This window comes from Gigantopelta aegis, chromosome 2 (assembly GCF_016097555.1).
Source record: "Gigantopelta aegis isolate Gae_Host chromosome 2, Gae_host_genome, whole genome shotgun sequence".
Lineage (NCBI taxonomy): Eukaryota > Metazoa > Mollusca > Gastropoda > Neomphalida > Peltospiridae > Gigantopelta > Gigantopelta aegis.
In genome coordinates, this window is record NC_054700.1 from 23713785 (window position 1) to 23728747 (window position 14963).

The window sequence follows — 14963 nt, forward strand, 5'->3', positions numbered from 1 at the left end:
TATGATGGATATCATCTAGGGATATATACTGGGTATCATTCAGGTCAGTTTATCACGCTGGAATCAAAGCTATAAAATAATGTTTCTGCACGAAACGAAATTCAAGAGCCACTTATGTCATGATGTTCACTAGCCCGAATACTTTGACGGTAAGAGAAGAAGGTTTTTTTTAACGACACCACTAGAGCACAGATTAATTATTGGCTATTGGATGTCAAACATTTGGTAATTTAGTCATCACAGGAAACCCGCTACATTTTTTCCTAATGCAGCACGGGATCTTTTATGCAAATTCCCACATACAGGAAAACACATACTACAGCTTTTGACCAGTTGTGGTGCACTGGTTGGAACGGGAAAACCCCAATCAGTTGAATGGATCCACCGAGGTGGTTCGATCCTGTGACGCAAGCACCTCAAGCGAGCACTCAATCGACAGCTAAATCCCGCCCCTTAACGGTAAAAGAGCGTGATAGCTGTCCAAAGATCCGTCTTACGCTCTTACCGTCAGAGTATTCGGGCTAGATGTTCACATACTCAGTAATCTGATATTTTAGACAACATTTCAACACTGAATTATAATTTTATTATATTGTTTAAGTTAATGCAACGAAGTGCGTGAAGTAGACCTACGATAAGCCATTCCAACAACCTTGAATGGCATCCACCATATTACGAATAAAATAAAATGATGTGAAATGAAAGGAACAAATAAAATGAAATGAAAAGAAATTAAATTAAATTTTAAAATAGTAGTTTTGGCGACTGGTCAAACAAAATAATAGTTCCGATTACCCGACCGCCCCTAGAAAAACCGTGCGATCCTAATGTTTTAAAAGAAAATCACACATAAAAATTTTTATATTGATATCACCGACAAGCGGATTTTTTTTTTTTTTTTTTTTTTTTTAAATGGTTTTTTTAAAAAACTTTTGAATATTCAATTGAAAATAAAATTGCGTTCGGTTTGATGTTTATTACAGCCGTATTCCAGAAAATACCGAAACAGAAAGTAGAAATTTCTACGAAGAATACGTTCGTAGACTACTTAGTACATGAGCCAGATCAAAAATTGGTACCACCTGCATGAGAGCACCAAACAAAATTTGTTTTAGTACACCCTAGGACAAAAAAGAAATGCACGATGGACTTTCCAATAGGGTAGCTTTACCTAGTTATCACACTTTTAACATTTATCATTCTGGTGGTCGACACATATGAGAAATCCGAATTGGAACTACCTCATAAAAATACCCCCCCCCCCCCTCCACACACACACACACACACACCTACACACACCAAAAATCATCATGTTCACACAAAACCCCCACTTTATTAGCAAATATTATATTACAGTTTAAGACTCCCAGTTACAGATTAGCAATAAAGTGACAAACAAACTGTGGACCAATGTTATTTTTATGTAGGTACACTGCCACATACGCACTATTTCGTCATATGCATGTAGTGGGGTCGAACTGATTTGTAGCGAACTGGTTCGGGGACGAAACCTCTGCTACCCATATTAAGACTGGCTGTCGTTTTGCATTACGCTTACATCATTACTATTGCAGTAACACTTTTGGGGAGCCAGTGTACAGAAAAAAATCGCGTTATTATTTAACTTACTTGAATAAAATAATATCGGTAGGTATATTAATGTCATGGATGCATTATATAATAGATTAATGGTGGCCAAATGTTTATCTAAACTTTGTTAATTAATATATTAAAGGGACGTTGTCCTATTACAATACTGTGTGATATTGTTATCTAAACTTAGTTCGTTAATTAATATATTAAAGGTACGAGGTCCTACTTTGTTAATTAATATATTAAAGGTACGGGGTCCTACTGCAATACTGTGTGATATTTCTATCTAAACTTTGTTAATTAATATATTCATATAATAATACATAGTATTGTTGTAGGACCTCGTACCTTTAATATATTAACTGACAAAGTTTAGATAGAAATATCACACAGTACTGAAGTAGGACCAAGTACCTTTAATGTATTAATTAACAATATTAATATATTAAAAATACGTGGCCCTGTGTTAATAGTGTGATATTTCTATCTAAACTTAATTTGTTAATTAATGTATTCTAATGGTGTACTATTTAATATAAACTTGTTTGTTAATTATTATATTAATGTAACGTGTATTATTTAAACACTGTTTGATATTTCTATCTAAAATTTGGTTTGTTAATCCAAATTTAAAGTTGATTTTTCCAAGATTATATGTTGATCTTTCCAAGATTAAAGTTGATTTTACCAAGATTAAAGTTGATTTTTCCAAGATTAAAGTTGATTTTTCGCACATTAAAGTTGATTTTTTCAAGATTAAAGTTGATTTTTCTAAGATTATATGTAGGCAAATAGAATTATTTTATTGCGTTTGGTGGCACTAATACGCTTCCGTAATTCGAGTATAAAAAAAATAAGAAAGAAAAGTTTCATAATATATGGCTTCAGTTTACTCGACATTTTCATTCGTCGGCTGTTGACAATAGACACACGCCCGCGGCCTTGGTAATGGCACAAGACAAGACAAAACGGAGCTCAGGTTGAAATGAATGAGAAAGATATTTAATTCTAAGAATGTAGAATGTAATAAGAATTAGTTGCTTAAAAAAATAAAAAATCGAGTAAATGTGAAAAAAGTTCCGGATATTTGGCATCAATTCTGGATTTTTTGGAAAATTCCGGAAAGTTGGTCGGTCTGAAAGTATCTATATATATTGACATATAGATTAATACAGATAAACGTTATTAAAATTTTAGAAAGATACCACCTCTCTACTAAAACTAATTTTCTGACCTTAAGCTACTCTGCAGAAAATCCATCATGCTGTTTTGAGATCCAGATACATACACCTATCAAAAAGTTCAGTTAAATTTGGTACCCTCGGATGCAATCTGATTAAAATTAGCTCTACTGGGTCTACCACATGTAATAGTGGAGCTAATTTTAATTAGATTGCCTCGGATGGTACCAATTGGTCAAATTTGGGGTCTCGGCTCATGGACTAACTAGGCCTCCCGTAAAGTACACTGAAAGCGAATACTTTGTATGACCAAACGTTAAAAAACATTTAACAAGTATGTCCGTGCACAGATGGAAACATGCTTATTCATGTGACAATCTGTTTTCTTTGTGTGTATTGTACTGTTTAAACTTTATTTTATTGTTGGATGTAAATCTAGATATAAAAACTTTTCTATTTAAAGACTGTTTGTTTTCCATGGTGTTTAATTATATCACATAAATTCATCTATATTAATCTTATGGCCAAATTTAACATCATATATATATACATCAGATAATTACAACTCCAACATACCCATTAAAACAATTAGTAAACTAGTTGCAACAATATTAGAATCAAATAATTTTCAATTTAATGGTGAAAACTTTATCCAAATACAAGGCACTGCAATGGGTACAAGAATGGCCCCTAGCTATGCTAATTTATTTATGGGTTGTTTTGAACAAAGTTCTGCTGAGCAAATGTGTTAGATCGCCGCTACTTTGGCTTAGATATATAGATGACATATTTTTTATTTGGGACCATTCTGAACAAGATCTTAATAAATTCATTGAATCTGCCAATCAACAGCACCCTACCATTAAATTTACATACACATATTCAAGGAATAAAGTTACATTGCATTCAGTAACGTTATAAATATCCAATGCAGTACATTGACATTACTTTGTGTTTCCATGTTCCATAATTAATTAAATAATGTTGTCTTTATAGTAATTTAACAAAATTGCTATAAAATGCATTTATACACTTATTATTACCTTTTTCTATTTAAAATGTGACATTGTTCTTTAAAATTTCAATATGTTCAGTTAGTGGTCTAATGTCTGTTTTGACGGCTACTTTTCAATACATTAACCTGCTGTTTTTAGACTACTGTTGTATCTACGCAGATCCTGTACAAATTGATAAAACAATATTACAATAATAATGGAAATGAGAGTGTATAAAAAATAAAAAATAATCTGTTTGTCTCAATGACGTCATGATGAGAATGACGTCAGGATGACGTTACGTCATCTTATTGTTAATTTGAAAAAGGCAATATACCGAAACATGTCATTATTAAATAACTGAACTGTTGGTAGTACTTTTATTATTATTATTTTTTTTTAAATGTATTTTGTTATATATATATATATATATATTATATATATATATATATATATATATATATATATATATATATATATATATATATATATATATATATATATATCAATAATAATCAATGCTTACCTACCTCAAATAATTTGCCTCAATAATTTTTTTTTTAAAATTGCGCAAACTCTCATACTCTAAAAAAAATTTCTGGCTTATGTAATAATATTATGTTTGGTCTAATGATCGACTAAATTGTTGTACTACGGTTTGGTTGTTTTTCTATTGATAAAAGTGTTCGGTAGGTATATGCGGTAACTTTAACAAATAGCATATGAATATCTATAAAGTTAACAGCCAAACGGCATGAACTTTTTTTTAAAGCTGAACTCCAGCCCAGTGGTGAAGCGTCCGCTTGATGCACGGTCGGTCTAGGATTGATCCCCGTCGGTGGATCCATTGGGCTATTTCTCGTTCCAGCCAGTGCACTACGACTGGTATATCAAAGGCCATGGTATGTGATATCATGTCTATGGGATGATGCATATAAAAGATCCATTGCTGCTAATCGAAAAGAGTAGCCCATGAAGTGGCGATAGCGGGTTTCCTCTCTCAATATCTGTGTGGTCCGTAACCATATGTCTGACGCCATATAACTGTAAATAAAATGTGTTGAGTGCGTCGTTAAATAAAATATTTTCTTCCTTCTTTCCATTCCAAGAAATCTGAATCCATCCTTGCAGAACAGAATATAAAAATAGTATTTACTTCAGAATCTTTATTATTAGGCTAAAACTAACGCTAGGTTCAGACTGTCAACTGTCGCGACGAAGTTGGCCAACTCGACGGTTGCGTAGTAATTTCCCCCAACTCTCGATTTATGACGGGTGCGCTCAAATTAACAACTAGTGGGTTATGCGAGAATCGAGTTGTAAGAGTGCTCAGTCGTAGAAGTCATGAGAGCAGAAAGTTGGCCTTTTTCTGTTGGCAGATAGTATTCTGACCCTAGCATAACCATAACCATATCCCTAACAGTAATGCTATACTCTCAAACTACAAACTGTCACGATGGAGTTGGTCAACTCGCCGATCTTACGACTTCTACGACTGTTCAGTTGCCAGTCTGAGCAAACTTATACAACTCGATGCTCGTCGTATACAACTCCTACGACCGATTAGTATTTAATCTAAGCAAGTCAGTCATAAGTTGGGAGTTGAGGAAAATTAAAACGCAATAGTCGAGTTGGCCAACTCCGTCATAAAAGTTTATAGTCCGAGTCTAGCATAATGTTCGAGTAAACAAATAATCCAGACTACGTATTTGGATTGCAATGAAATTACTTTGCAGCTGGAATAGTTTATGTCCATAACATATCGTTTAAGGAAAATGTTTTATTCCAAAATATATCACTGCTTACAAAGGCTCTGGTTTTGAAAAGACTACAGGCACATTGTAAAACAAGTTTAAATACGGAATTAGTTGTACACACACCCTTTCATCTGTGTGACGGTACATTCTCTTAAAATTGTTTCGCCTGTGGCGATTTTAATTGTGTTAGAGGGCCGTGTGCAGTTTATTGCCCGTAGCCCAGGTGGGCAACTTGTTACGTAATACTTCGCGCGATCGGACATTCCAATAAGCACTTAGTCCCGCTGTGGAGGCCATGTGGCGAGTAGTTACGTAATATCTCCCGCTGTTTATGGCCAGGAGATTGCTCGCGGTTGGCGACAGTAAGTCTGATGATCAGAGAGAAATAATACCGACTCTAGTAGAGGTGAATATCAGATGATAGGGGGAGGTACCGCCTTGTACCCCCAGGCGTTTTCTGATTTTGGAATAAATAGCTAGGATTTAGAGATATCGAGGAGAACGAATTAGGAAGCTTCCTGGGAACGTTAGTCCGTTTGGACTTTGGTAAATATCATTTCTGCTCTGTGTATAACCTTGATGTGATTGATGTGACTTTAAATATTTTAATACTGTATTATACCAATATTCTTTAGACAGTGTCTTCGGTCATCTGACGAAGTAAATCGTAGACTTTTTGTTCTAACATTATACGAGTATTTGGTAATATAAAGCTTAGCCAGTCATCCTAGCCGACCTAGGTACACTGTAGGTTATTGTCTTTATTGTGATAAGTATTAATTCTGTGTCACAAGGTTACTGAATGAGTAGTTAGGGTTAATTAAAAATTAACCCGTTAGGAATAGAGCTGTAATTCCTTTATTAATTAAGTTCCCCAAGAAGCGTTCCTAAATTATCACACGTTACTGAACGAGTAGTAAGGGTTGACTAAAAATTAACCAGTTAGGAATGGTGTTGTAATTCCTTTATTAATTAACCTCTCCGGGAAGCGTTTCTCAATTATCACACGTGTGGGTGTGGTGTAACGGTGAAGTGATTCGCATATTGTGTAACTAGACACCTAGAGATTAACTAATTAAGTGATCAGTTCTGGGTTGTTATTATTGCTTTTATTAATTAACTACTACGGCTGTACATTTGTCAGCGTAGATTAATACAGATTCCAAAGTGTATTGTGTTTTTGTTGTGTTTTCTAGAGAACTAACGTGCTATAATAATATATACTTTATATAAGATCGTATCTCTGATCATACCTAGAGACGAGCCATACTAGGGTTTAACAGCCTGTTACAGAGAGATCTAATAGATATACAAGTAGGAGAGACATTTTGATAATCGTGTTTTATTCGGTTACGGGAATTATAGAATCCCCGTGACAATCTGCTAAGATTAGAAGATTAAACTGTATAAAACATTGCTCCGTGTTAGTAGACAGTGTGAATTGCTTCCTGCTAATACATCTATTTTATTTCAAAATGTTTGCCCCAATTCAACGAAAATGCCCGAATCTGGATAACAACATTCATTCATATTACAATTACTACCAAACAACTAAACAGGGTTACAAATGAATTTTTACATGGATTACAACTAATATTGTGAGTAAAATGATGAAAATATATGGTGAAAAGTTTTCAGGCCAGCTTATTTGCCCGAAAATCGCAATCGTTTTTGCCCGAATTTGAGGATTTGTTCCCCTGCGACCCCCCCCCCCCCCCCACACACACACACACCCCGTCTCGTACGCTTATGATAACGGTTAGAACTGTCCTCAAACTTCACAGAAAATCGTTACAGACTATTCTTCAGATTTTAAACACTTCTTGCATACCCACACCCTTTCAAGGTTGGGACATATCCTTCCTGAACCCCAACTCTGGCAAAGCCAGTGGTTTGGCCTACGGTGTGATCGACAGACTTCTGGCATATCGTTTTGCACTGTTTCAGGTCCAAGCTCTCTTCAGACAGCAAAGAGGACAGTCACTGTGATAAGAATGGGAATATTACCCGATCTAAATCATTTGCTCACAGTAGGCCAACGGTCGACGCCAGATCTCATCCACAACTGAGAAGAAGCATGTCCACTCGCGCCTGTCCAGATACCTCGTCTAAAAGGTGCGTCCCCTTGAGACCTTTATTGACAGGTTCACCAGGCTGTGTCCCACAAAGAACCGCTGGCTCGAAGTCAGAAAGTGATGACACGGGAGTCCACCAACATAAAGATGACATTGGTTCTTCACATCGATCATGTGCCTGGCAGCAACATGTACCGCGAGACAGGTAAATATGGCATATTGTTTATTATTACCCATTTGGTTAAAAAATATCTTGGTATATATCAAAGTGATACGTCCCACTAGAACGCCAAGTGGGGCGTGGGGCGAGACGTAGCCCACTGGTAAAGCGCTCGCTTGATGCGCGGTCGGTTTGGGATCGATCCCCGTAAATGGGCCCATTGGGCTATTTCTCGCTCCAGCCAGTGCACCGTGACTGGTACACCAAAGGCTGTGGTATGTGCTATCCTGTATATGGGATGGTGCATATAAAAGATCACTTGCTGCTAATCGAAAAGAGTATCCCGTGAAGTGGCAACAGCAGGTTTCCTCCTTCAATATATGTGTGGTCCTTAACCATATGTCTGACGCCATTTAACCGTAAATAAAACGTGTTGAGTGCGTTGTTAAATAAACTATTTCCTTTATTTCAAGTGGGGCGTAACACTTCGATGTCACACGTGACGTCATCAATTGTCGCACTACAACCTTACAGGAACGTCAACCAAACGAGTTCAGTGATATAAATTAAGATCGATTATGGGTAATAAATAGGATGTTAAACTTGCTACCATTTCGTATCATGTTTATGTCCCTCGTGAAATATTTTTATTGTAACTCGCTAAAGCTCGTGAGAACTGAAAATTATTTCACTGAGGACATAAACATGATACGAAATGGAAGCTCGTTTAATATCCTATAATAAGGTATATAGTTCATGACCATGCGGCATATTATTGTTTATAAATTATATATGGTACCATTCACGACAATGTCGCCTAGTATTGTGTATGATGTACAGTTGATCATGTTGCATATTATTCATATGGTACAGACCACGAGTAAGGTACAGTTAAAAGCTATGTGTCATTTGTTTATATAATATTTGGGTACAGTTCATATTGTTCATAAGGTATAGTTGAGTAATATTGTTTATAAGGTACAGTCTGTCTATGTAGCCTATCATTTGTTTATGAGGTATAGTTTTCGAACATAAGGTACATAAGGTACAGTTTATGAATATGTTGCATATTGTTCATACGGTACAGTTCGAGCATGTGACATATTTTTCATAAGATACAGTTGTATCATAGTGTTTATATGGTACAGTCCATGGACATGTAACATATTATTCATAAGGTATAGTCCAGTGGCGGATCCAGAAAATTCATTTAAGATGGGGGGGGGGGAGGGGGGCAATGACATGAGGTGAAATGCCAACGGAACATTGGGGGAGGTTTGGAGGGGTATGAAAATTACTATATAATAAAATTATAACTGCCCCTGGGACCCCCTAGACCCGCCTCTGATAGTCCATAAGCGTGTGGCATATCGTTAAAATAGTGGCATATTGTTTATAAGATACCGTTGAGTATGTGACGTACTAGTATTGTTCATAAAGTATAGATCATGGGTATGTAGCATATTGTTCATAAGATATAGTCCACGAGAAATGCATATCTAAATGTTTTTTTAAAGACTTCTCCAGTTATTGAGAGGTGAGGATCGTATTTGGACCAGTTATGGATCACTGGTCGGTGCAAGTGGTTTACACCTACCCATTGCGCCTTGCGGAGCACTCACTCAGTGTTTGGAGTCGGTATCTGGATTAAAAATCCCATGCCTCGACTGGGATCCGAACCCAGTACCTACCAGCCTGTAGACCGATGGCCTGTCACGACGCCACCGAGGCCGGTAAACTCGAGACAGTGTCCTGCGAAATATGGCAGATATGCAACTATCAATCCCTACTAAACCATTAAATTTAAAAGAAAACAGAGACGTGATTTTCATTGTTGCGAATTGAATTAAAAAATTATTATTATATGCTAATGATGAAAGGTCTAAAAAAACCACCTTAGAAATGCAATTTATCCACTCGAGTGGCATGGTCGTGCACCTTAAAAACGAAAGTCTCCTTGATTATAACACGTTTACCAGGAAGTCATTGTTAGTTTAAAATTATCTTGTAGAAATAGAGGCAATTTCATGTTTTTTGTCAAATATGATTTATATCTCATCTCGTGAAGTTTGCAATCATATCTCACTAGTCGCGCTTGCGCAACTTCACGAGATGAGATGACTGATAACACTTATTTCCTTGATATTTTAAGATAGTTCACTATATGCTATATAATAAACGCTTATAACTTATTAACATGAATGAAATAAATATAAATGCTATGCTTGCCGTGATATTGACACAAATAGGTATCTAAAAATTATTACTGAAGTATATGTATGTAGACCTGTCAACCTTTAGTCAAGAGAAAGCAGGTGTGTGTTGAAAAAGCAGGAGATTTTGTCAAAAAAACAGGAGATTTTTTAAATGCACACGATTTAACACAACTTTTTAAAAAGTACTACAAATAGAGGATATTATATGAGTGTCCATGATAGACGATGTTTACGACACGAGTGCCTAAATTATCATATTTATCTACGAGGTACAGCATAACGAGGGTCATATTTATCGTACGATTTCCCTCGTATGTCATAACTAAATCGTATGTCCTCCTGGCATTGTCGTTTAACGATTGGCTGTTGTAAGAGTACATTTCTTTCTGGTTGGCTGACACAACATTCCAGCTAATTTTGAATTTGAATGACGTCAGTATTCCAATGACGTCACTTTACATCTCCTTACAGTAACACGAAACTGGGTACATGACGTTCCCGTTTTCAGGGCGCTGGGAAAATGCTCCCGCGTCACAAAAGATAAACACGGGGCACTCAGTAACCCCATTTGCAACGAAAATTAAATTGTGTCGGTAATAAACAGAATATTACATTTGTGTCCATGACAGACGACGTTTACGACACTCGTGCCTAAATTATCGCATTTCTCTCGCTCTCGCTCGGGAAATATGATAATTTAGGCACTCGTGTCGTAAACATTGTCTGTCATGGACAATCATATAATATCCTCTGTGTATACTTGTCAACCTTAGTTATTGGCATTAAAAAAAAACAAAAAAAAAAAAACAAATTAGTTTAAAAAAAATTATATATATATTAAATTTTGTTTTAATTATTTTAAAATATTATTATAATTTAATACATGTTTTTAAAAATAACTCTTTTATCCAAAAATCTTAACACTAACAAATTTAAACATTAATTAGTACATTTACGGTATTACACTTACAGGTTGCATCTTCGTTGTGTTTCGTGAAAAGTAGACCCAAGACAAATTTATATAGGCCTAAATCTTATAAATTAATATTCAGTTTTTACTACAATAAGGTACATTGGTATGGTACTTATTTAAAATCACCATAACCATGCAATAAACATTGTATTTCCACTAATCATTTCTACTAATCATAAGTAAAACTAAAAGATCATTAATGACATCGTGTGAAATTTACCGGAATTATACCTATTTCCGTGAGTAACGTTATGTCAAACACAAGATTTATTAATCGTAGAAAAATAATACAGTATGTACTATGTACTTGTATCTCCATTCAGCAAACGCCATCAGAGATACACAATCTGCAGGTGGAGCATATGGAGGGTTCCATAACCTACTAACGACAACAACAACATATGTTACGGAAGGCGGTGTTGAGTTATTCAATTTGATGTAACCAAATCATACGTAAATTGCTGTTTTAAACAGCGCTAACATGTTTAGAGCCTGAGGTAAGCGATGCATTTATTACATGTTGATTTTGTACGTTAACAAGTTAGAAGCTAAAACCGATTTGTTTATCGATTGTGTTAAACACTAAGTTGTGTTTATCATTTGAACATGATTCAGTTTGACAACTGATTCTGAACTACAGAATATTTCCAAGATGCAGTCCGCTTAGAATGTGTATTTTTTGTACCTCATAACTTTGTTACATACCCTATATGCAGCTGGTACTAAAAACTTGTGGCACCATGTTTCAAACGTTTTTCAACCGAAATAGCACAACAAATGGACACACAAACTTTCAGTGACAAACCAAAAATGTATAACCTACCATACTCACTAAATCCCTATTGAAGTACTTGTGTCATTATTAACAAAATAAATCTTCCAATGACAGCCGTCAAAAGTCCCCTGCCAGTTTAAATATGCTACATAGAGGGAAGCAACTCACCGTGCACATTAAGAAAAGTATTGACATAATGTGCCCGTGCACTACAGTCGGCTATATTGGCTCACCTAGCCATTCAGTGAAGATTTTTACTGTGGAAACTGAGCTAAGCGGTCACCCGAAATATGACAAAAAAACTGTTTTTGGCATATTTACAATAAAAAACCCTGACAAAAACCATAATTCTGCCAAAATCGTATCCAATAAGGTTTTTTATATACTTTATTGACAGTTTATCAATATTATAGGAGAAGCCATGTGTTTAGGGAAGTGACGTCACGTATCAGCATGCGCGCGCATCTGGTAGGCAGAAGTCTATCATAATGGCCAACACGTGCTTAAATTACCGCTTGTAGCACGGGAACGCTATTCTACATAGCTCCTGTATGGAGGAGATACATGTACTCTTTCCACCCATACAATTTGACGATTGACCGAGTTCAAAACTATAGCAAACTTCCTTTTTTTTTCTTTTTCTTTTCACCTGAATAAATATTTTTAGTCCATGTATTTTTAAAGCGTCTGGTCCATATTTCAAGTAAAGCATTACAAACGAGCGCGCGCACACACAAATAAAAATAATAAAATAAAACGAGTAGGCCTATATTTTTTATTTAAAACTGTTTAAAAGAAATAATTGGCCTACACTTTGTTAAAGGAAATTATTTCTTTAAACAATTTTAAATAACCCATATATATATATGTATATATATGTACATATAGATACACATACACACACACACACACACACACACACACACACACACACACACACACACAGATATATATATATATATATATGAACATTTGTTACAAATGAACAACCAGTAGACAATATATAGACAGTAGTTATATATATATATATATATAACACATCAGACTTGTCTACTGATTCATTTGTAAGGCTTTTCATCAACAATAAATTTAAGCAAGTATCTTACTAGAAAACTTTACAAAAACATTAAAACTATTAATTTTATCAAGTCCTTTTTTATTCCTTAAACTTGCTGATATCGGATACATATTAACACATTGTATTAAAATGGAGGAACCTAAATTTAGTTTCCATACATGTTCCATGACCACACATACATTGCTCCCTCTAGCTACAGCGTCCCTTTTTAAATATTAGTACAGAACTTAGCCTTTTAAACCGGATACATCTCAAATTTACTTGGTCCCTCACCTTTGTGGTTCCATCTTCAGAACATTTTTTAGCATTATTTTTTATATATATATATATACATAAAAATTGCCATTAATATTTTAATCGCCAAATCCCATGCAGGCCAGGACATAGTTTAATACGCAGTCGATCTAGGATTGATTCCTGTTGGTGGTCCTATAGCATAGGGCTATTTTTCATTCCAGCCATTGCTCTACAACTGGTGTAACAAAGGCTACACTATTTATTATCCTGTCTGTGGGCTGATGCATATAAAAGATCCCTTATTGTTAATCGGAAAGAGTAATCCATTGTGTGACAGCAGCAGGTTTCCTCCCTAATATTATCTGTGTGATCCCTAAACATGTCCGACTCTATATATCCGTAATTAAAATGACTTGAGTGCATTGTTAAATAAAATATTCCTTCCTTTCAAATCTAAAACAGTGTCAGTTACCTTTGACAAGAGGCACAGTTTCAAAGGCTATCACTTTCAACCTGATTAATAAACCAGTTAAAACAACAAATTACTGTAAATGGTAACAATACAATGTTTTAATGTAAGACACACATTAACACAATGCAAATATCATTTGATCATTGGTTTATAATGATAACAGAAAAAGAAAATAATAAATATGTGTTGTCTATTGTTTCTCAATATAATTTTATTGATTTTGTAAAGTCTGTTTTTATTAGAAAACAGAGATCGTGGTAAAAAAAAAGATTAAATCCATGTGTTATCAATGTCATCATCACATACTGAATAGCCCCAATAATATTGCATACGGTAGTTTGGAAAGTCAGTGAAAAAAGTTCTGGTATCCTTCTTATGCACAGAAAGATGAGATACTGTAGAAAAGAATCGCTGAATCTGATACCAGTGTTCTCCTTAGCATCCCTTAATTCACCCTAAAACTTAAACGCCCTTAATTCATCGTGAAAGGCCCATTTTTCATCCAAGAGTTGCCGGTTCTCTTTTTGTCCACAAACAGGGATCACTGATACCTAGAAAAAATAAGAAAATTGGTAAATTTCTATGATATATAAGTATGAAAGTTTTATATTGTGTATATTGAATATTATTGAAATATTTGAATACACATAAATGTATTTGTGAAGACATATTGACATCTGTCACTGATGACAATAATACTTATAAATACAATCAGCTCCCCTTTTCTTTCTTTATTTGCTGCAAACAAATTCAGATAACTTATATAATAAATGCATGTAACATAATTTATGTTTTTAATAAAATATGGTGGCTATCACCAACTTGTGGATCAATATCCAGTTTTATTATTAGTATTTATTTATTTTTAATCCCAAACAAATGATTTAATACACCTGATATCCCAACCTGAAATGTTTATACCTTTTATTTTATTATTAAAAAATCAACTTACACATTACAAATACACCTGTGGATCACTTCTTCAATAAAAAAAGTAAAACATTATAATTATCATATAATATAATTAATAAATGGAAATATTTCAGAACCATTTTCATATGAAACAATATATATATGCTTGATTGCACACACACACACACACACACAGCTCCCTGTTATTTAATTAAAAATATAAATACTCCAGCCACCTACATATTTTATGGCATAATACAATATAAAATATATTTAGATTTTTGTTTTACCCACTATAATGGATCTGTCAATACAAACAAAAAGTTACATAAAACGTTGTTTGTCGATTGACTGGGTAGTTTCCATGTCAGTTTGGTGGGGGCTTTTATTATTATTATTTTTTATTTTATTATCTTTTCAATTTTCATTTCAATAAATACTGACGTGTATTAGTATTACGAATGAATAACATACAACAAACCTTGTATAAAATGACGATCTCCGTTGTGGGATGGCCAAAGTTGATTGTTGTCAGCTTT

The 14963-nt window shown here is 34.6% G+C and overlaps 1 protein-coding gene across 4 annotated transcripts in view; it reads left to right on the forward strand.

Annotated features, from left to right (window-relative positions):
- Window positions 1-14963, forward strand: part of LOC121382881 (GRAM domain-containing protein 2B-like) — a 147198-nt gene that overhangs the window by 1790 nt on the left and 130445 nt on the right. For 2 of the 4 annotated variants that reach the window (XM_041512558.1, XM_041512567.1), the window contains exon 2: window positions 7474-7806. In XM_041512558.1, the coding sequence (XP_041368492.1) occupies window positions 7474-7806 (333 nt within the window). Of the gene's footprint in view, window positions 1-7473; window positions 7807-11351; window positions 11448-14963 lie in introns of those variants that run through there. The other 2 variants (XM_041512575.1, XM_041512583.1) reach the window with 2 other exon arrangements.